At 42.7% G+C, this 24,626-nt stretch overlaps 1 protein-coding gene across 1 annotated transcript in view; it reads right to left on the reverse strand.

Moving 5' to 3' along the window:
• Positions 1-6,045, reverse strand: part of SLC35B4 (solute carrier family 35 member B4) — a 40,127-nt gene extending 34,082 nt beyond the window's left edge. Inside the window, exon 1 of the mRNA XM_040260899.1 lies at positions 5,737-6,045. Within this exon, the coding sequence (XP_040116833.1) occupies positions 5,737-5,813 (77 nt within the window). The 5' untranslated portion in view covers positions 5,814-6,045. The remainder of the gene's footprint in view (positions 1-5,736) is intronic.
• Between the last annotated feature and the right edge of the window lie 18,581 nt (positions 6,046-24,626).

Raw genomic sequence — 24,626 nt, forward strand, 5'->3', positions numbered from 1 at the left:
CCAGGGCTTGAACCCAGGTCTCCCGCATTGTAGACAGACGCTTTACCGTCTGAGCCACCAGGGAAGTCAAAGGAAACCATAAAAAAAAAAAAATCTATAGAATGAAAGCCAGAGCATTATTTGCAAATGATGCGCCATACAAGGGCTTAATCTCCAAAACATACAAACAGCTCATAGAACCCAACAACAAAAAAAACAACCCAATCAGAAGACCTTAATAGACAGTTCTCCAAAGAAGACATACAGATGGCCCATGAAAAGATATTCAACATCACTTTATTAGAGAAATGCAAATCAAAACTACAATGAGGTACCGCCTCACACCAGTCAGAATGACCATCATTAAAAAGTCTACAAACAACAAATGCTGAAGAGGGTGTGGAGAAAAGGGAACTCTCCTATACTGTTGGTGGGAATATAAGTTGGTACAGCCACTATACAAAACAGTATGGAGGTTCCTCAGAAAACTAAACAGACTTATCTTATGTTCCAGCAAACCCATTCCTGCGCATACATCCAGAGATACCTCTAATTCAAAAAGATACACATATGCCAATGTTCAAAGCAGCACTATTCACAATTGCTAAGACATGGATACAACTTAAATGTCCATCAACAGATGAATGGATAAAGATATAGTACATACATACAATGGAACATTATTCGGCCATAAAAAAAAACAAACAAAACAATGCCATTTGCAGCAACATAGACGCAGCTAGAGAACATCAAGCTAAGTGAAGTCAGAAAGAGAAAGGCCATATGACATCATTTATACGTGGAATTTAAAAATGGCAAAAATGAACCCATCTATAAAACAGAAATAGAATCACAGACGTACAGATCAGATTTGTGATTGCTAAGGGGGAGGGGAGGAGAGGTATGGACTGGGGAGTTTGGGGTTAGCAGATGCAAACTATTATACATAGAATGGATAAATAACAAGGTCCTACTGTATAGCACAGGGAACTATATCCAGTCTCCTGGGATATACCATAATGGAAAAGACTATTTAAAAGCATGTATGTGGTGGTGGTTGGTGGCTTAGTCGCTAAGTGATGTCCGACTCTTGCAACCCCATGGACTGTAGCCTGCCAGGCTCCTCTGTCCATGGGATTCACCAAGCAAGAATACTGGAGTGGGTAGCCATTTCCTTCTCCAGGGGATCTTTCCAACCCAGGAATCAAACCCGGGTCTCCTGCATTGCAGGTAGGTTAAGATTCTTAACCTACTGAGCTACAAGGGAAGCGCTCCTCCACCCCTACAAAAATGTATGTATGTGTATAACTGAGTCACTTTGCTGTATAGCAGAGACTGGCACATTAGAAATCAACTATATTTCAATTTTTTAAAAATGTTAAAAATAAATTATTGAAATCAAGATCTTGAAAGCATAGCTGTACCCCCATATTCACTGCAGCACTATTTGCAATACCTAGTGATGATACAGAAACAACTGAAATGTCCATGGACAGGTGAATGCTGCTGCTGCTGCTGCTAAGTCGCTTCAGTCATGTCCGACTCTGTGCAACCCCACAGACGGCAGCCCAACAGGCTCCCCCGTCCCTGGGATTCTCCAAGCAAGAACACTGGAGTGGGTTGCCATTTCCTTCTCCAATGGACAGGTGAATAGATACAGAAAATGTGGTATAAACATACAACATTATTCAACCTTAAAAAAGAAGGAAATGATATCATTTGCAACAATGTGGAAGACATGCTAAATGAAGTCAGTCACAAAAGGGGAAATACTGCATGACTCCTCTTACATGAAGCATCTAAAATCAAACTAACAGAAGCAGACAATAGAATGGAGACTGCCAAGGTCAAAGGGGAAGGGAAAATGGGGACCTGTTGTTTAATGGGTATAAGTTTTCAGTTACACAAAGCGAATAAGTTCAGAAGATATCTGTGCACTTTAGTACCTATGGTTAACAATTCCATATTGTACACTTTAGGATTTGTTAAGAGGGTACATCTTATGTTCAGTGTTCTTATCATAAAATAGAACACAAGAAAATTTTGGAGGTGATGGATGTGTTTATTACCTTGATTATGATGGCTTCATGGGTGTTATTTTATAACAATATCTGTCTCCATAGTAGGTATTATTATGCCCATTTCATTGCTAAAGACACCGAGGGCCATATGATACTGAGTTAGGTAAGTCTCTCAGGGCTACCTGGCAAATAAATGGTGTTTGCATTTTATTATTATTCTATTTATTATTATCATTGTTATTATTATTTTTTTTCTTTTTTGCCACGTGGGATGTGGGATCTTAGTTCCCCCACCAAGGATTAACTCTTGCCCCGGCACTGGAAATGCTGAGTCTTAACCACTGCACCGCCAAGGAGGTCCCTTTTTTTTTTTTTTAATTCAGTGATTTTTAGTATATTTAGAATTGTGCAGTCATTTCCATTATTTAATTTTAGGACATTCCAAAAGAAATCCCATACCCATTAGGAATCAGTCCCCATTTCCCCCTCCCCTTGACAATCTAATCTACTTCGCTTCTATTTCCATAGGATTTTTATATCTCCCTAATGTGCCCCCATAATTCAATTTTTAAGAAATCAATTTACCGAACTTTTTAAGAACACAATGCTGTATAGCTGCCAATGGAACAATTTAACTTGAATAATTCTTTTGAAAACATCAGAGTACAAACCTAGATCTTTTTCCCCTAAATCACTTATTTTCTTGAACTTTATTCCTCAGGAATTATAATCACTAACTGCAAATCATTTCTGTTTGAATTCTCTTTGGCAAGAATCCAAAGTTTTACTTTTAGAAAATGTCCTTATTTAACATTAGGCACTTGATTAAAAAATAAAATGCCAAAAAGAAAATGTTTCAGATTGTTTTCCTGAGACACTTCGCCTAGATAGGGAACTGATGTGTATCTTGATTCCAAAGTAGAAGGTGAACTCTCTCAGAAGGAAGATCAAGGCACTCATTCAATACTTTATGCTTGCCCTATACATTTCATGGGTGCTTTGTATTTTATTATAGGTCTCAATCATAGGTATGAAATCAGAAAGAAACACCTAAATTTGTTTTCCAATTTGGAAGAGAACGGTTAAAAATGCTCACTTTACAAGTCACTTTAGTATTTCCATTCATACTTGGTGTTCCATACCTAATGATTCCAAGAAAACCATAGAAGAAGCACAGTGCCTGCTCTACAAAATTTTATTAGCATTCCACTATGGAGAAGGCAATGGCAACCCACTCCAGTACTCTTGCCTGGAAAATCCCATGGACGGAGGAGCCTGGTAGGCTGCAGTCCATGCGGTCACAAAGAGTCGGACACAACTGAGCGACTTCACTTTCACTTTTCAATTTCCTGCATTGGAGACGGAAATGACCACCCACTCCAGTGTTCTTGCCTGGAGAATCCCAGGGATGGGGGAGCCTGGTGGGCTGCCATCTATAGGGTCACACAGAGTCAGACACGACTGAAGCGACTTAGCAGCAGCAGCATGATGTCCCAAGATAAGAATTACAAATTATGGGAAGTCAAATCGACAAAGAACCTTGAAGACTATCTAGACCAACCAGTTCTTATTTTCTCAATCTGAAACATGATTAAGTTGGAGTTGCCCAAGCAAATTAGGAAAAAACTGCTATTCAGTCTGGGGTACCACTCATTAAATTAGCAAATGTACCCCTTACCACTGTATGCAAACATTCAGATGAATAATGCAGAAAAACATTCTGTACAGTTATATTTACCCACAACTTTTCAGGAACAGTTAATAAAACAGAGTTGTTGTTTATCACTAAGTCATGTCCAGCTCTTTGGCTGTAGCCCACCAGGCTCCTCTGTCCATGGGATTCTCCAGGCAAGAATACTGGAGTAGGTTGCCATGCCCTCCTCCAGGGCATCTTCCTGACCAAGGGATTGAACTCTGATCTTCTGCATTGCAAGCGGATACTTTACCACTGAGCCACCTGGGAAGCCCAACAAAATGGGTATACAAATACTGAAACAAAAGTTGTTAAAAGGGGAATGAACCGAATATGAGCTTCAGGCTTTGCACGTGAATTTCATTTAATCCTTCAAAACCCTGTAAGGCTGGCAGAGCTATCACCACCCTTTCACAGCTCAGGGGACAGACTCAGAAAGACTAAGTAATTTAGCTAAGGGCTCACAACTGGTTAAAAAAAAAAAGGTTCTCAGTTGCTAGCATATTCTGATGTCATACAGCCTTTGGCAAGATTTAATTTAATGGCATATTCAACATAAACAGACTATTATTCTCTGACCTTCATTTCCATGGCTGACCTGATTCCATCACATTTTTATATTTTTAAACCAATTTCCAAAGTGACCTTCCTTTGAAGTGTACCAGCTGACAGCTGGATGCATCTTTTCCTTTTATTTTCATATCCCTCACCACTTACTCCCAAGAATGATAAATGACAGATCTTCATCAACACTTTTTGCATAATAAAGTTTTCAAGCTCTGTAATTGCAAAAATTAACCCCACAGAATTCTCTTAAGTAAACTGGTTGCTTCAGAATAACTTAATCGATCCTTAGTGTCATGAAAATAAAATACAAGTCTAACAGGCACCACACGAGGAACTGGATGACCAAAACTATGGGTTTTAAAATAACAGGAAGGCTGAAAAAGATGCTGGACTAAGAGTTTAGATTCTTGGGTTCCAGTTCTGGTTCTACCACTTACAAGTGATAAAAGAGAACCTAATTTCTTGGGACGTGTTTCACTTTCAGTAAAACAGAGAATATACTTGTTGACGTATCTTGTACATAAGATTGTTCTGATGGGCAATGGAGATAATTGTGCAGATTTTAAAACAAGGTATTAAACAGCACAGATATTATTTTATAGGTGGAAAAAGGAAGCCCAAAGAGGCTAAATAACTTGAAAACGTCACACAGCCAGGGGAATGACAGAGCCAAAGGCTGAAACTCATGAGATTTTCAGTCTTGAGCTTTTCCAGTCCACCTGTCGCCTTTTCTGTAACTGTTTCTGCTCAATGACCTTTGCACATTGTTACTTAATACTGTTTGTGTGCCACCTCAATAAAACTACCCTAGTGTCCTTTGGGAAAGTGTCATAACCATTCTTAATTTATAAAGTTTTACGCCTCAAATTGCAAGCTTCCTAATTTATTCAATAGTATCTTAATGCTGGAAAGTCTATCTCTGGTCAATTAGACAACTTTCTGCCTATGAATTCGTTCTACTACATCCCCAAGAGGTATGCTGGGTGAAGTATCGTAACCATCTCTAAGGCCAATAAAACAAATGTTTTGCAGCCTACTTTAATACAACTGAAACTTTCTTTGCAGTGTAAACCAAGTCAGACTGCTTTTTAAGTCCAAGCTTTGCTCAAGTCATACAAGAGGCATTAGCAGGATCGAGAAGAGCTGGGGGGAATCTTGGCTTCTGCCACGAGTTCCCTTCGACCTTGCGGGGTGGGAAACTCTACAGGCTTCAATCCTCCAGGGTATGAAACGGGCAGATGACGACAGCAAACACCCAGAGGGTTCCCCTCGAGGGATGCTGAGAAACTGTTGGGCAGGAGAGCTGACGGGGCATAGTCCAGAGCAGACCCGGGCGGAGGCGGTTCCATCCCGGCCCGCGCGCGCCTCGGGGCGAGAAGGGAATGGCAACAAGACGGGGCGGGGGGAAGCCGAGCTGCGGCGTTCGGGGGCTCCCCTCCTCCCGCTTCTTTTGTGCGACTGACGGGGGTCACTCACCGGGCCAGGAGCTCTAGGAAGATCACGTTACTGCAGCAGCCTGCGAAAACCAGGCCCACCGCGAAGGCCGGGCGCATGGCCAAGACAGGGGAAGGGGAGCGAGAGCGCAGAGGAAGCGCCCAACTAGACCACTACCCCTGGAAGCCCGGCTACCGCCTCGCCGCGGCACTGAACATCACCACCGTCCTGGAGTGCCGCTCTCCCGGGTCCGTGACGGTCTCCCTTTTCTCAGCGGCTGCCACCAACGCTGCCGGTTAAGGAGCTGTAGTTCGCCGTCAACCGGAGCTCCATTCATACGAGGGGGCGTCCGAGTCCAGGCTAGACTACACTTCCCAGAATGCCGCGCGCCCGTACGTCAGGCTGCGACGTATTCCGCTTCTGCTGGGCACCTCAGTCGGAGAGAGAGGCGAGGTGCCCGTCATGTCTCGCGCCGTAGCGTGCCGCGAGGCTTGCTGGGAAGTGAAGTTCCAACGCTGTCAATGTTGTTTCCCGTGAGGCAGCCAAAGGCTATGAAAGGGATTCGTCCATCATTTTCAGGGCAAATTCATAGCTGAGGGCACTAGAACAACACACCTATTATTGACTGATAATTAGAAGTGTTCTAGGATCTGACATTTCTCCTGAATTGGGAGAAAGTGCAAATTTTCTGAACTTGCTTCTCTACCTTTTGAGAAGAACTTTGGACTCAGGGAGTTGGTGATGGAAGGCAGGCCTGGCGTGCTGCGGTCCATGGGGTCACAAAGAGTCGGACACGACTGAGCGACTGAACTGAACTTGGACTCAGGAAGTTCTAGTACTCAGTCTTGGCTTAGCCACTAATTAGCTCGGCTAAGGAAACCTGACCTGCAAGGAGATCCAACCAGTCCATTCTGAAGGAGATCAACCCTGGGATTTCTTTGGAAGGAATGATGCTAAAGCTGAAACTCCAGTACTTTGGCCACCTGATGCAAAAAGTTGACTCATTGGAAAAGACTCTGATGCTGGGAGGGATTGGGGGCAGGAGGAGAAGGGGACGACAGAGGATGAGATGGCTGGATGGCATCACCGACGCAATGGACGTGAGTCTGAGTGAACTCCAGGAGCTGGTGATGGACAGGGAGGCCTGGCATGCTGCGATTCATGGGGTCACAGAGTCGGACACAACTGAGAGACTGAACTGAACTGAAGGCAACCTGTTTCTTATTATAGGTAAATATGGGAATAGTAATGCCCATCTTGCTTTCCTGGTGACTTAGATGATAAAGAATCCGCCAGCAATTCGGGAGACCTAGGTTCAGTCCCTGGGTTGGGAAGATCCCCTGGAAGAAGGCATGACAAACCACTCCAGTATTCTTGCCTGGAGAATCCCCATGGACGAAGGAGCCTGGGGGGCTACTGTCCAGGGGGTCACCAAGAGTTGGACACAATTGAAGCAACCAGTATTCGCCCGGCTATGGAGAATTCCATGGACAGAGGAGCCTGGTGGGCTGCAGTCCATGGATTGCAAGGAATCGGACACGACTGAGCAACTAACACACAGCAGTACATTATATCAGCACTGGAAGGGGCTCTCACTCAACTCCCTCAATTTTACAGACCATAAAAAACTGAGTCCAAGCAATCCCCCCTTGTACCCTGACCAGGCCGCACTCTACTCTATGACTCTAGTTCCCCACATGTGTTGCCCTTCTGTTTTAGGTCTCCCACATCCCAGTACTGGAGAAGGAAATGGCAACCCACTCCAGTATTCTTGCCTAGAGAATCCTGTGGACAGAGGAGCCTGGTGGGCTGCTGTCCATAGGGTCGCACAGAGTCAGACACGACTGAAGTGATTTAGCAGCAGCAGCAGCAGCAGAAGCAACTAAGCACAGAACACAGCAATGCCCATCTTACCTGGTGGTTGTGAGGATTAAAAGCTATGATCATCTGGGGATCTTGTGAAAGTGGAGATCCTGAGGTTCTGCATTTCCAGCAAGTTCCCAGGTGCTGGTGATGCTACAGATCCACCCACCACACTTTGAAGTGTGTGTGCTGTTGTTGAGTCGTGTCCAACTCTTGGCAACCCCACAGACTGTAGCCTGCCAGGCTCCTCTGTCTATGGGATTTTCCTCTTAGATGCGTATTAAATAGTTGACTCTGAAGACCTTTTATCCCACCCCTTCCATTGGCTCAGGGATTTAGTGCCCCTTGTGGCTCAGCTGGTAAAGAATCCACCTGCAATGCGGGAGACCTGGTTCCATCCCTGGGTTGAGAAGATCTCCTGGAGAAGGGAAAGGCTACCCACTCCAGTATTCTGGCCTGGAGAATTCCATGGTCTGTATAGGCCATGGGTTGCAAAGAGTCAGACAGGACTGGGCGACTTTCACTTTCAGGCAGCCAGCCAGGCTCCTTTTTCCCCCATGGCCTACAATCATGCTCAAATAAGCTACCATGTCTTTCTCCTTCACTTTAACACCAAATATCTTTAAAGAGTAATCTATATTCATGGTTTCTTCATTTTACTCTGACCGAAGCCAGCCTATTGAAACCAGTCTTATTTAAGAAACCTCAGTTCAGTCTCTCAGTCGTGTCCGACTCTTTGTGACCCCATGAATCGCAGCACGCCAGGCCTCCCTGTCCATCACCAGCTCCCAGATTTCACTCAGACTCACGTCCATCGAGTCAGTGATGCCATCCAGCCATCTCATCCTCGGTCATCCCCTTCTCCTCCTGCCCCCAATCCCTCCCAGCATCAGAGTCTTTTCCAATGAGTCAACTCTTTGCATCAGGTGGCCAAAGTACTGGAGTTTCAGCTTTAGCATCATTCCTTCCAAAGAAATCCCAGGGTTGATCTCCTTCAGAATGGACTGGTTGGATCTCCTTGCCGTCCAAGGGACCCTCAAGAGTTTTCTCCAACACCACAGTTCAAACACGTCAATTCTTCGGCACTCAGCTTTCTTCAAAGTCCAACTTTCACATCCATACATGACCACAGGAAAAACCATAGCCTTGACTAGACGGACCTTAGTCGGCAAAGTAATGTCTCTGCTTTTGAATATACTATCTAGGTTGCTCATAACTTTTCTTCCAAGGAGTAAGTGTCTTTTAATTTCATGGCTGCAGTCACCATCTGCAGTGATTTTGGAGCCCAAAAAAATAAAGTCTGACACTGTTTCCACTGTTTCCCCATCTATTACCCATGAAGTGATGGGACCGGATGCCATGATCTTCGTTTTCTGAATGTTGAGCTTTAAGCCAACTTTTTCTCTCTCCTCTTTCACTTTCATCAAGAGGCATTTTAGTTCCTCTTCACTTTCTGCCATAAGGGTGGTGTCATCTGAATATCTGAGGTTATTGATATTTCTCCTGGCAATCTTGATTCCACCTTGTGTTTCTTCCAGTCCAGCGTTTCTCATGATGTACTCTGCATAGAAGTTAAATAAGCGGGTGACAATATACAGCCTTGACGTACTCCTTGACGTATTTGGAACCAGTCTGTTGTTCCATGTCCAGTTCTAACTGTTGCTTCCTGACCTGCATACAGATTTCTCAAGAGGCAGGTTAGGTGGTCTGGTATTCCCACCTCTTTCAGAATTTTCCACAGTTTATTGTGATCCACACAGTCAAAGGCTTTGGCATAGGCAATAAAGCAGAAATAGATGTTTTTCTGGAACTCTCTTGCTTTCTCCATGATCCAGCGGATGTTGGCAATTTGATCTCTGGTTCCTCTGCCTTTTCTGAAATCAGCTTGAACTTCAGGGAGTTCATGGTTCACGCATTGCTGAAGTCTGGCTTGGAGAATTTTGAGCATTACTTTACTAGCTTGTGAGATGAGTGCAATTGTGTGGTAGTTTGAGCATTCTTTGGCATTGCCTTTCTTTGGAACTGGAATGAAAACTGACCTTTTCCAGTCCTGTGGCCACTGCTGAGTTTTCCAAATGTGCTGGCATATTGAGTGCAGCACTTTCACAGCATCATCTTTCAGGATTTGAAACAGCTCAACTGAAATTCCATCACCTCCACTAGCTTTGTTTGTAGTGATGCTTTCTAAGGCCCACTTGACTTCACTTTCCAAGATATCTGGCTCTAGATGAGTGATCACATCATCATGATTATCTGGGTCATGAAGATCTTTTTTGTACAGTTCTTCCATGTATTCTTGCCACCTCTTCTTAATATCTTCTGCTTCTGTTAGGTCCATACCATTTCTGTCCTTTATCGAGCCCATCTTTGCATGAAATGTTCCCTTGGTATCTCTAATTTTCTTGAAGAGATCTCTAGTCTTTCCCATTCTGTTGTTTTCCTTAGCTGAGCCACCCATGCCCAAGACCAGGGCCGGCGGCCAGGAGAAGCAACCCGAGGAGTGGTGGCTGAGCAGGCACAGGAGGGCCTAGAGGAGCTATCCCACGTTGAAGGTCAGGAACGGTGGTGGTAAGGAAATACCCCTCATCCAAGGAAAGGAACAGTGGCTGTGCTTTGCTGGAGCAGCCGTGAAGAGATACCCCACGCCAAGGTAAGAGAAACCCAAGTAAGATGGTAAGTGTTGCAAGAGGGCATCAGAGGGCAGACACACTGAAACCATACTCACAGAAAACTAGTCAATCTAATCACACTAGGACCACAGCCTTGTCTAACTCAATGAAACCAAGCCATGCCTGTGGGGCAACCCAAGACGGGCGGGTCATGGTGGAGAGGTCTGACAGAATGTGGTCCACTGGAGAAGGGAATGGCAAGCCACTTCAGTATTCTTGCTTTGAGAACCCCATGAACAATAGGAAAAGGCAAAATGATAGGATACCAAAAGAGGAACTCCCCAGATCATTAGGTGCCCGATATGCTAATGGGGATCACTGGAGAAATAAGTCCAGAAAGAATGAAGGGATGGAGCCAAAGCAAAAACAATACACAGTTGTGGATGTGACTGGTGATAGAAGCAAGATCCGATGCTGTAAAGAGCAATATTGCATAGGAACCTGGAATGTCAGGTCCATGAATCAAGACAAATTGGAAGTGGTCAAACAAGAGATGGCAAGGGTGAACATCGACATTCTAGGAATCAGCGAACTAAAATGCACTGGAATGGGTAAATTTAACTCAGATGACCATTATATCTACTACTGCGGGCAGGAATCCCTCAGAAGAAATGGAGTAGCCATCATGGTCAACAAAAGAGTCTGAAATGCAGTACTTGGATGCAATCTCAAAAACGACAGAATGATCTCTCTTTATTTCCAAGGCAAACCATTCAATATCACAGTAATCCAAGTCTATGCCCCAACCAGTAATGCTGAAGAAGCTGAAGTTGAACGGTTTTATGAAGACCTACAAGATCTTTTAGAACTAACACCCAAAAAAGTTGTCCTTTTCATTATAGGGGACTGGAATGCAAAAGTAGGAAGTCAAGAAACACCTGGAGTAACAGGCAAATTTGGCCTTGGAATGCGGAATGAAGCAGGGCAAAGACTAATAAAGTTTTGCCAAGACAATGCACTGGTCATAGCAAACACCCTCTTCCAACAACACAAGACAAGACTTTACACATGGACATCACCAGATGGTCAACACCGAAATCAGATTGATTATATTCTTTGCAGCCAAAGATGGAGAAGCTCTATACAATCAACAAAAACAAGACCGGGAGCTGACTGTGGCTCAGATCCTGAACTCCTTATTGCCAAATTCAGACTTAAATTGAAGAAACTAGGGAAAACCGCTAGACCATTCAGGCATGACCTAAATCAAATCCCTTATGATTATACAGTGGAAGTGAGAAATATATTTAAGGGTCTAGATCTGATAGATAGAGTGCCTGATGAACTATGGAATGAGGTTCTTGACATTGTACAAGAGACAGGGATCAAGACCATCCTCATGGAAAAGAAATTAAGAAACCTAGTGACCGCTTAATTGTCAAAACCAAATACAAGCTCACCTTACTCAATCTTGCAATGACTTTTGATAATGAGAGCTCAATGCTCTTGACATTCTCTTGTCCTTCTGCTTATATGACATGAATTTTCTATTTCTCTGACTTAATCTTTTTTCAGTTTTTATTTGGCTTTTTCCTGCTCTGTCCACTGAATTCTCCTAACAAACCTCCACTATCTGTCCCTCCTCCTGTTGCTGTGTATACTTTCTATTGATGACCTTGCCTCCATAACTTCAACCATCACTGTTTGTAACTGAGATGGTACATGAATGTACACGTGCAGCCCCAATCAGCTGTGTGCCTTAAATTTTCCAATTGCTTGTCAGACATTTTCACCAATGAATCCTTGTAACCCCCACCACAACAACATATACACAGTTCTTTATCTACTCTCTCAAATAGGGCCCTTATTTCTATTAAGGACATTATCTACCACCTGTTCTCTTTGGGCAAAAACCTGAAAGATATTCACAGTCTTCTTTTCACAACACTTCTACCTGACGAGTATCTCTAGATTCCAGCCTCTCCTTTCAGTTTACATCCATGCCCACTTCCCCTCCTAACATGTTCTTGGTAGCTTCCGCCCATCCTCCATGCTGTCTCCACACTGCTCCCCAAAATAGACTCTTTATGTCACAGTGCTATTCCAACAAGTCTTCCAATTGTTACTACTGTGTAACAAACCACCCCAAAATATGGCAATTGAAAACATAGTATAGGGCTTCCCTAGTGGTCCAGTGGTTAAGAATCCACCTGCCAGTACAGGAGACACGGGTTCGATCCCTGGTCTGGGAAGATCCCATATGCCATGGAGCAACTAAGCCTGTGCAACCCAACTACTGAAGCCTGAGCAGCCTAGAGCCCATGCTCCACAATGCGAGAAGGCGAGAAGCCACAATAAGCCCACATGCCAGAAGTAGAGAGTAACCCCCGCTCACCACAACTATGGAAAGCCTGTGTGCAAAGCAATGAAGACCCAGTGCAGCCAAAATAAATAAATATTTAGAAAAGATAGCACAGAACAAGAAGATTTTCTCTCACTCACAGTTCTGTATGTTGACAACATCTGACACATGGCTAGTCCGTTCTCCACTGGGGTTTTGGATGCAGTTGTGGCCAGATGTCAGCTGCAGCTGGTGTCATCCGAAGTCTTGGCTGGTTAAGGGTTTCTCCTCATGGCCTGTCTTAGGCTGTGCTTCCACACAATAAGGTAAACTCAGAATAGCCAGACTTCCCACAAGACAACTAGCTCCCCCTAGAACAAGCATTCCAAGAAATCAAGTCAGAAGCTGAAGTGGTCTCAGATATCACTTGCACCAAATTCTATTGGTTCCACTGGCCAAGAGTGAGTCTCAGATTCATTCTGAGAAGGGACTAGCAAAAGCATCAGCTACATGTGGGTAGAGAGGCATCTTTGAAGACTAATTATACATTGTTTCTTGGCTCCTTGCGTGAAATTCACACGCTGTAGAAGGCATACAGACGTATCATCATCAACCTCAGTTTACATTTGGAATTTCCTCTCCTGCCAAAGCCTCAGTTTACATTTGGAATTTCCTCTCCTGCCATTCTTTCCAGTACTACCTGGATTCCTGCCACATTAAACACTCTGTTCTCTGAGTTTATGGAGACTCAAAATTCACATCTCCACATGCTGTTTGGCCTGCTCAGAACACCCTTTTCACTTTGGCCAGCTCCTGCTCATCCGTTTATGGCGATGGAGGACAGAGGAGTGAGTAGATACTTCTACACTGTGCATGGGGGGAAGTCCCCTGCTGAAACATCACCTTTCTGAGTGTAGTTTTTCAGTGCACCATTCACAGCTTCTCCTCTTTATCTCTAGCACCTCATATACACCTGAACCAACCCATGAATCATGTTGCACTGTAGTTTACCTGTTCATGTCAGCCTCCTCCTTTATACTATGCCCCTTTATGAACAGGAACCACAATAAATAATTCATCTCTAGATGCTTAGCATTATAGACAGTGACTGGTATATAATATGTACATATACTTTTTGTTGAATGAATGAGTTTGACTTCATTGGGAAGTGAAAGTGAAAGTCACTCAGTCACGTCTGACTCTTTGTGACCCGTGGACTATACAGTCCATGGAATTCTCCAGGCCAGAATACTGGTGTGGGTAGCCTTTCCCTTCTCCAGGGGATCTTCCCAACCCAGGGATCAAACCCAGGTCTCCTGCGTTGCAGGTGGATTCTTTATCAGCTGAGTCACAAGAGAAGCCCAAGAATACTGGAGTTGATAGCCTATCCCTTCTCCAGCGGATCTTCCTGACCCAGGAATCAAACTGGGGTCTTCTGCATTGCAGGCAGATTCTTTACCGACTGACCTATCATTATTTGAGTCAAATAAGTCACACTTCATAATTTCAATAACTACATAATACATTTCAGCTTGAAACATTTCTAAAATATAAACATCAAAAATGCACTGCTCAATGAATTTGCATAAACAATGATATATAACCAATACCCTGGCCAGGAAACAACATTACCAGCACCCCCAAAGATCCCTGTGCCTCCTTTGAATCATTAGTCCCCTCCAGGAATAAACATATTTCTTACTTTCTAGCACCAGAGATTAGTTTTGCCTGGTATTAGACTTGACATAAATGGAATCATACAGAATATTTTCTTTTGTTTCTGCTTCTTTCACCTAACATTGTTTGTCAGTTCATCTGTGTCGTTGCATGTACTTGTGGTTCATTTACTCTCATTGCTGGATAGCATTCCCTTGTATTAATGTACTACAGTTTCTTGGTGATGGACATTTTGGCCACTGTGAAAAGTGCAACTATGAAATTTCTTGTACATAACTTTTGGTGAACATAAACACACATTTCTGTTGGGTATCAGTGAATTAATCAAGGTCTTTAGTCAAGAAACAGAAATCATACTGTAACGAACAGGATAAGTTTCATATACAAAAGTATTAACTAGTAACAGAGGATTCATTACCTTAAGGGGTTAAGAAACTCCCAAGATTATAGGAAGAACAACTATGACCTAGGACAGGAGCAGACCCCCCAAGGAAGGAACACATTTAGAAGAGAGGGCCTTCTCTCCTGCAAACTGAGACTCAGAATTTCCTGCAGAGGGCATGGCTATACAGCCCTCTGGCTAGCAGAGAAGTTCTGTAAGGTCCTGATGAAACATCCTCTAGGGTTTGGCTGGGGCACTGGTCAAGTCATGGCAAGTTGCTGTGGGGGTGTACTTTCCAGGAAACTGGCTGGGGCTCTGGAGAACTTTCTGGTGACCACCTGGAATGGAACCACTGAATTCACTGCCACGGGATGTCCCATGTGCTGTAGGAACAAGGAGAGAGGAAAAAGACCCAGACCCAGGAAGACAAGGCCCTTCCTCCTGCGGTGCTCCTACAGCACCATTATGACTGAGGTCCACAGTGTGCAGAGGATAAACAGCCAGAGGATCCACCTCCAGAATCACAAAAGGAGAACCGGGAGGCTCTAAGTCAACACCTGGGACACCCTGGGACTTTGTTAGGTGTCATGTCAACTTCAGTATTTTAATGGTTTCATCATAAAACCAAAGTTATGAAGTGCAGACAAGGCTTCATCTCCCAGGCTCCTTTCTACGTTCCATTTCAAATTCTAGCATCTTTGAATGAATAGCAACATCTTAGACAGCAGCTGGGCTCAGTGTGTTCAAACCTTCATGCCAACCACTTCCTTACAAGGAGGACCTATTGTTTTGGGAATGTTCGTCATCTTTGCCCCTGGGGTGTCAGCAGGGAAAGGCTGTCAAGTTTGTCTTAAAAGCCATTTGTGCTTCTAGCTCCAGCCACTCAGACATATTTTGAATCATTTATTAAAACCACTTAACCAACTTGTTGACAAAAAATTAAGTAAGATGACTCCTGTGGGATATTCCTCGACAAGTGTCCTCAAGTTGACAATCCTACAGAGATCTGTCACTTGAGTTTTTTTTTTTTTTAAACCTGTTTTCATATCTTTCACATGAGGATGATTTTCTCCTCCATTACATAAATCCTGAGACACTTGGAGCTGTGCATGGGAAAGGCACACTACAAATATACGTACAGTATTATTTATAAAGTCAAATATTTTTGTTACTCGTTTCATAGGTCAGAGTCAAGCAGTGCCCAGTGTATTGATACACTGATGTCATCTAGCTTCTTCAAGGACATTATTCAAAGACAGATGACGTTTTTCAGAGCACTACAGAGTTTTGGCGAGGAAGGAAACTTTCTCAATCAGAGTGTTAGTGGCATAAGGTTAAGTATTTTGTCTTATTAATCATGGTACCTTCCATATCTCAATGGCGTTTGGCTCATAGCAGATACTCAAAGAGTATGGATGGAGGTAGAAAGGAAGGAAGGAATGAGGGACAGAGTGAGGGGAGAGAGGGAGGGAGGAAGTAACGAAGGACCTTTAGAAAAACCAGCTCCTATTTACAGAACTCTTAGACACAAAACACATGAAGGGTTGAAAATGGTACTAGCTATAGTAGAAACTGCAAATCAGGCTAAACACCTGAAGAAACAGTCCTGCATGCTAGGGGCTATGGGCGAGCTCCTGATGTCAGAAACTAATGTTTCTTTGATCTGTGTGCCTCCCAGTAATCCACTTCATTATTACTGAACTGATGTTTGTTAAATTATGTTATTGAATTGAGATGGTAAATCTCACTACCAGGAAAGTTCAGTTCAGTGGCTCAGTTGTGTCTGAATCTTTGCGACCCCGTGGACTGCAGCATACCAGGCTTTCCTGTCCATCACCAACTCTAGAGCTTGCTCGAACTCATGTCCATTGAGTTGGTGATGCCATCCAACCATCTCATCCTCTGTCGTCCCCTTCTCCTCCTGCCTTCAATCTTTCCCAGCATCAGGATCTTTTCAAATGAGTCAGTTCTTCACATCAGGTGGCCAAAGTATCAGGCGGAGTTCAGCTTCAGCATCAGTCCTTCCAATGAATATTCAGGACTCATTTCCTTTAGGATGGACTGGTTGGATCTCCTTGCAGTCCAAGGGACTCTCAAGAGTCTTCTTCAACAGCACAGTTCAGAAGCATTAATTCTTTAGCACTTAGCTTTCTTTATAGTCCAACTCCCACATCCATCCATGACTACTGGAAAAACTATAGCTTTGACTAGACAGACCTTTGTCGGCAAAGTAACGTCTCCGCTTTTTAATATGCTGTCTAGGTTGGTCGTAGCTTTTCTTCCAAGGAGCAAGTGTCTTTTTATTTCATGGCTGCAGTCATCATCTGCAGTGATTTTGGAGCCCAAGAAAATAAAGTCTCTCAATGTTTCCATTGTTTCCCCATCTATTTGCATGAAATGATGGGACCAGATGCCATGATCTTAATTTTCTGAATGTTGAGTTTTAAGCCAATTTTTTCCACTCCTCTTTCACTTTCATCAAGAGGCTCTTTAGGTCCTCTTCACTTTCTGCCATAAGGGTGGTGTCATCTGCGTATCTGAGGTTATTGATATTTCTCCCGGCAATCTGGATTCCAGCTTGTGCTTCATCCAGCCTGGCATTTCGCATGATGTACTCTGCATATAAGTTAAATAAGCAGGGTGACAATACACAGCCTTGACAGTACTCCTTTCCCAAATTGGAACCAGTCTGTTGTTCCATGTCTGGTTCTAGATGTTGCTTCTTGACCTACATACAGATTTCTCAGGAGGCAGGTAATGTGGTCTGGTATTCCCAGCTCTTTAAGAATTTTCCACATTTTATTGTGATCTACACAGTCAAAGGCTTTGGTGTAATCAATAAAGCAGAAGTAGATGTTTTTATGGAACTCTCTTGCTTTTTTGATGATCCAATGGATGTTGGCAATTTGATCTCTGGTTCCTCTGCCTTTTCTAAAACCAGCTTGAACATCTGGAAGTTTCATGGTTCACATACTGTTGAAGCCTGGCTTGGAGAATTTTGAGCATTACTTTACTAGCATGTGAGATGAGTGCAATTGTGCAGTAGTTTGAGCATTCTTTGGCATTGCCTTTCTTTGGGATTGGAATGAAAACTGACCTTTTCTAATCCTGTGGCCACTGCTGAGTTCTCCAAATGTGCTGGCATATTGAGTGCAGCACTTTTGCAGCACCATCTTTCAGGATTTGAAAGAGCTCCACTGGAATTCCATCACCTCCACTAGCTTTGTTCTTGGAGATGCTTCCTAAGGCCCACTTGACTTCACATTCCAGGATGTCTGGCTCTAGGTGAGTGATCACACCATTGTGGTTATCTGGGTCATGAAGATCTTTTTTGTACAATTCTTCTGTGTATTCTTGCCACCTCTTCTTAATATCTTCTGCTTCTGTTAGGTCCATATCATTTCTGTCCTTTATTGAGCCCATCTTTGCATGAAATGTACCCTTGATATCTCTAATATTCTTGAAGAGACCTCTAGTCTTTCCCATTCTATTATTTTCCTCCACTTTTTTGTACTGATCACTGAGGAAGGCTTTATCTCTCCTTGCTATTCTTTGGAACTCTGCATTCAAATGGGTATATCTTTCCTTTTCTCCTTTGCCTTTAGCTTCTCTTCTTTTCTCAGCCATTTGTAAGTCCTCCTCAGACAACCATTTTGCCTTTTTGCATTTCTTTTTCTTGGGTGGTCTTGATCACTGCCTCCTGTACAATGTCACGAACCTCTGTCCATAGTTCTTCAGGCACTCTATCAGATCTAATCCCTTGAATCTATTTGTCACTTTCACTTATATAGTAAGGGATTTGATTGTAAGGGATTTGATTTAGGTCATACCTGAACTGGTTCCATCACTTTATGGCAAATAAATGGGGCCACAGTGGCTGACTTTATTTTTCTGGGCTCCAAAATCACTGCAGATGGTGATTGCAGCATGAAATTAAAAGACGCTTACTCCTTGGAAGGAAAGTTATGATCAACCTAGACAGCATATTCAAAAGCAGAGACATTACTTTGCCGACAAAGGTCCGTCTAGTCAAGGCTACGGTTTTTCCAGTGGTCACGTATGGATGTGAGAGTTGGACTGTGAAGAAAGCTGAGTGCATAAGAACTGATGTTTTTGAACTATGGTGTTGGAGAAGACTCTTGAGAGTCTCTTGGACTGCAAGGAGATCCAACCAGTCCATCCTAAAGGAGATCAGTCCTGTGTGTTCATTGGAAGGACTGATGTTGAAGCTGAAACTCCAATATTTTGGCCACCTGATGTGAAGAGCTGACTCATTTGAAAAGACCCTGATGCTGGGAAAGATTGAGGGCAGGAGGAGAAGGGGACAACAGAGGATGAGATGGCTGGATGGCATCACTGACTCAATGGACAGGGGTTTGGGTGAACTCCGGGAGTTGGTGATGGACAGGGAGGCCTGGCGTGCTGTGGTTCATGGGGTTGCAAAGAGTCGGACATGACTGAGTGACTGAACTGAACTGAACTGAATGATCTAGTGGTTTTCCCTACTTTCTTCAATTTAAGTCTGAAGTTGGCAATAAGGAGTTCATGATCTGAGCCACAGTCAGCTCCTGGTCTTGTTTTTGCTGACTGTATAGAGCTTCTCCATCTTTGACTGCAATGAATATAATCAATCTGATTTCAGTATTGACCATCTGGTGATGTCCATGTGTAGAGTCTTCTCGTGTGTTGTTGAAAGAGGGTGTTTGCTTTGACCAGTGCATTCTCTTGGCAAAACTTTGTTAGCCTTTGCCATGTTTCATTTTGTACTTCAAGGCCAAATTTGCCTGTTACTCTTGGTATCTCTTGACTTCCTACTTTTGCATTCCAGTCCCCTATGATGAAAAGAACATCTTTTTTTGGATGTTGGTTCTAGAACATCTTGTAGGTCTTCATAGATCCATTCAATTTCAGCTCTTAAGTGTTACTGGTTGGGGTATAGACTTGAATTACTGTGACATTGAATGGTTTGCCTTGGAAACAGAGATCATTCTGTCATTTTTGAGATTGCACTGAAGTACTGCATTTCAGATTCTTTTGTTGACTATTGATGGCTACTCCTTTTCTTCTTCTGGATTCTTGCCCACAGTAGTAGATATAACAGTTACCTGAATTAAATTCCAGTCCATTTTAGTTTACCAATTCCTAAAATGTCAATGTTCACTCTTGCCATCTCCTGTTTGACCACTTCTAATTTACCTTGATTCATGGACCTAACATTCCAGGTTCCTATGCAATACTGCTCTTTACAGCATTGGACTTTACTTTCATCGCCAGTCACATCCACAACTGGGCGTTGTTTTTGCTTTGGCTCTGTCTCTTCATTCATTCTGGAGTTATTTCTCCACTCTTCTCCATTAGCATATTGGGCACATATTAACCTGGGGGGTTCATATTTCGGTGTCATATCTTTTTGCCTTTTCATACTGTTCATGGGGTTCTCAAGGCAAGAATATTGAAGTGGTTTGCCATTCCCTTCTCCAGTGGACCACGTTTTGTCAGAACTGTCCACCATGACCCATCAGGGCATGGGTCATAGTTTCATTGAATTAGACAAGGCTGTGGTCCATGTGATCAGTTTGATTAGTTTTCTGTGATTGTGGTTTAAATTCTGTCCGCCCTTTGATGGATAAGGATAAGAGGCTTATGGAAGCTTCCTGATGGGAGAGACTGACTGTGGGGGAAAAGATACTATGAGGAAAAGATACTCTTAAACCACTTTCAGGAAAAGAATGATGTCAGAGAATCAATCATGCTTTTTGCATCAAATGTGATGTGTCTCTGTTACTTAGTATGCTTCCACCTTCCCTCACCCCTAGATGATAACTGATACTATTTTGAGGGAATAAAACAAACCCATGGAATCATTTCATTTTGATTTTCCTACTCAGGTTCTGTGACCTTTTCTCTGGCTCAGGCATTAAGCTATGTTGCTAACCCACCTGGTGGAACACTTTGATAAGCTCCTCGCCGCGATGAACATAGCACATCACAGTGACCGTTTCAGTTTCTAAATGCCTCTAAATGCCTCTAAATTCCCACCTATCACTCCATCAATTATGTGAGGGAGATAGGGATTATTATTCCTACAAGAAAATCTGAGGGTCAAAAAGTTTAAATACATTTGCTAAGGCCCACAAATTTCAATGCATGTGGGGCCAGACAGGTGAGGTCAATGTGAAACTGATTTTCAAGGCAAATGTGTGAAGCTCCAAAATGTATTGAATTTTGGGGGGAGTCAAGAGGTGTAAACTGTTTCTGGGTACATTCAAATTAAAGCTTTTTTAATTTTATTTTTAATTGTGGTAACATGTATTTCACACACAATTTACCATCTCAACACTTTTTAAGTGCACAGTTCTGTGGTATTAAATACTTTTACATCATCACCATCCATTCTAAGAACCTTTTTCATCTTGTAAAACTGAAACTCTGTACCCATTAAACAACTATTCAGCCTTTTTTCCTCCCCCACCCAACCCTGGAAACCACCATTCCAGTTTCTGCTTCTGTGAATTTGACTACTCTAAATACTTCATGGAAATAGAAACATTCAGTATTTGTCTTTTTGTGACTAGGTTATTTCAGTTCAGTTCAGTTCAGTCACTCAGTCATGTCTGACTCTTTGTGATTCTCTTTGTGATTCCATGGACCGCAGCATGCCAGGCTTCCCTGTCCATCACCAACTCCCAGAGCTTGCTCAAACTCATGTCCATCGAGTTGGTGATGCCATCCAACCATCTCATCCTCTGTCGTCCCCTTCTCCTCCTGCCCTCAATCTTTTCCAGCATCAGGGTCTTTTTCAATGAGTCAGTTCTTCGCATCAGGATGCCAGATTATTGGAGTTTCAGCTTTAGCATCAGTCCTTCCAATGAATATTTAGGACTGATTTCCTTTAGGATAGACTGGTTGGATCTCCTTGCAGTCCAAGGGACTCTCAAGAGTCTTCTCCAACACCACAATTCAAAAGCATCAGTTCTTTGGCAATCAGTCCAACTCTCACATCTATACATGACTACTGGAAAAACCATAGCTTTGACTAGACGGACTTCTGTTGACAAAGTAATGTCTCTGCTTTTGAATATACTATCTAGGTTGGTCATAACTTTCCTTCCAAGGAGTAAGCGTCTTTTAATTTCATGGTGCAGTCACCATCTGCAGTGATTTTAGAGCCACCAAAAATAAAGTCTTTCAATGTTTCCATTGTTTCCCCATCTATTTGCATGAAGTGATGGGGCTGGATGCCATGATCTTAGTTTTCTGAAGATCTGCCTCCTGAGATGATCTGAGTGGCTTATTTCACTTAGCATAATGTCCTCGAGGTTCAACCATGTTGTCACAGGCGTCAGAATTTCTTTCCATTTTAAGGGTGAATAATGTTCTACTGTCTGTTCACACCACATTTTGTTCACCCATTCATTCAGCGATGGACACTTGAGTTGCATCTTTTGACTGTTGTCAGTAATGCTGTCATGAACATGTATGTACAAATATCCCATTAAGACCCTGCTTTCAATTTTTCTGGGAATATACTCAGAAGTGCTGGATCTGATGGTAATTCTATCTTTAATTTTTTGAGAAACAATCATACTATTTTCCACAGCAATCACACCATTTTCTGTTTCTAAACAATGCACAAAGATTCCCTTTTTTCTGTCTCTTTACCAACACTTATTTTCTGTTTGTTTTCTTTTTAATAGTAGCCACCCTAATGGGTGTGAGGTTGTATCTCAGCCATCTCAATGGTATGAGGTGGTTTTGATTTGTACTTCTTTAATGATCACTGACATTGAGCATCTTTTCATGTGCTCACCAGTCATTTGCATATCTGCATTGGAGTCCATCTAATTCACATTTTTACAGCACGGATTTTTGAGCCAGGTTCTTTCTGCAGGCTGGTGGCTTCTGACCCTGGATCATGCTCTGAGCAACAGAATCAGGAGGAGGGGGTCCTTGTTCAGCCCTCATTTGGCACCTGGTCAATCTGCTCCACCATCTCAATTGCCTTTTCAACTAATGACATTTCTTACTTTTTCCTCATTAAAAGTTTCTTTGTAGACTTTTGAATTTGTAACACATGAGCATGGTACAAAATTCAAAAGGTACAAAGGATACCAGTGTAAAATGATTTCCTTCCCTTTCCTGAACCTCATTCACCCAGCACTCTTACTTTGAGGCTAGCATTGTCACTAATGTTTTGGGCATCCTTCCACTTACTATAAAATATATAGTTTTTTCACTCAATTTTTTCTTTAACAATGCATCTTGAAGAATGTTCCATTTTAACATTTTGTTCCCTGTTGTTGGATCTTTAGGTTGTTTACAGTATTTTGCTCTAACAATCAACACTGCATTGACTTGCCAATAGTATGTACTTTTTAGTAAACTGAAGAAGTGGACAGTTGTGGTCATGACTTAGCTATGAAACATAGTCCAGTTAACTGACTGACTCAGGTTTTAGATTCATCTTCTAGATTAGCAGCATTAATAGTACCAAGCTTTTTCAATGCAGCCTTATTTACAATAGTCCAGATACAGAACAACCTAAATGCCTATCAGTGGATGAAAGAAGATGCGTATATATGGTGAACATATATATATCACATACATATCATGTGTACGTGCTTTCCCAGTAGCTCAGTAGTAAAGAATCCACCTGTAATGGGAGCCATGGGAGACGTGGATTCAGTCCTTGGGTTGGGAAGATCTCCTGGAGGGGGGTGGCATGGCAACCCACTCCAGTGTTCTTGCCTGGAGAATCCCATGGACAGAGGAGCCTGGCAGGCTACAGTCCATGGGGTCGTAAAGAGTCAGACACGACTGAAGGGACTTTAGCACGCATGCACATGGTCACATATCCACGTGAAAGTGAAAGTGAAGTCGCTCAGTCGTGTCCGACTCTTTGTGACCCCATGGACTTGTAGCCTACCAGGCTCCTCCATCCATGGGATTTTCAAGGCTAGAGTACTGGGAGTGGGTTGCCATTTATACATACACAATGGAACACTACTCAACCATAGAAAAGAATGAGATCTTGCCATTTTCAAACAACAGAGACAGACCTTGAGGGTATCATGCTAAGCGAAATAAGTCATACAGAGAAAGACAAATACCACACAATTTCACTTATATGTGGAATCTAAAAAAAATAAAGCAAACAAACATACAAAACAAAACCAGACCCAGACTCATAGGTACACAGAACAGATTGGTGGTTTTTAGCGGGGAGGGAAATGTGAGGGGGCATGCAAAATGGGTGAAGGGGATCAGAAAGTACAAGCTTCTAGTTATAAAATAAATGTCATAGGGATGTACAGTACAGCATGGGGATATAGTCAACAATATTGTACTAACTTTGTATGATGACGTATGGCAACTAGACTTATTGTGGTGATCATTATATACAAATGAATCACTATGTTGTACACCTGAAATTAATATAATATTGTATGTCAATTGCACATCAATAAAAACAAAATAGAGACTTCCCTGGTGGTACAATGGATAAGAATCTGTCTGCCAATGCAAGGGGGCGTGGGTTCAATCTCTAGTCCAGGAAGAGTCCACATGCCTTGGAGCAACTAAGCTCACATACCACAGCTACTGAAGCCTGTGCGATCGAGGGCCCACATGCCACAGCTGCTGAAACCCATGCACTTAGAGCCTGTGCTCTACAACGAGAGAAGCCCCCCAATCTCAGCTAGAGAGCTGCCCTCCACCCTCTGCAACTAGAGAAAGCCTGTGCACAGCAGTGAAGCCCCAATGCAGCCAAAAAATTAAAAATAAATAAAGCAAAGCAGGATCCAACCCTCAATTTGCATAGTCACCTCACCCACCTTACTGTATTGAAAACTGTTATTTCATTCATTGTGACTTTTTCTGCACTGATTTTTATGTTTTAAAATATTGCATTAAAATATTATTTGTATTTTTACCACAATAAAGAAAATAGAAAAAAAAAATGCCAAACTTTCACAGGACTCCCATAGCAAAGGATATTTCTTTCTAAACCTTTCCCCATAACCAGTTTTTTTTTTAAAAAAAGGAGGCACTTTATCTAATA

This window comes from Oryx dammah, unplaced genomic scaffold, assembly GCF_014754425.2.
Source record: "Oryx dammah isolate SB20612 unplaced genomic scaffold, SCBI_Odam_1.1 HiC_scaffold_18, whole genome shotgun sequence".
In the NCBI taxonomy this organism is placed as follows: Eukaryota; Metazoa; Chordata; class Mammalia; order Artiodactyla; family Bovidae; genus Oryx; species Oryx dammah.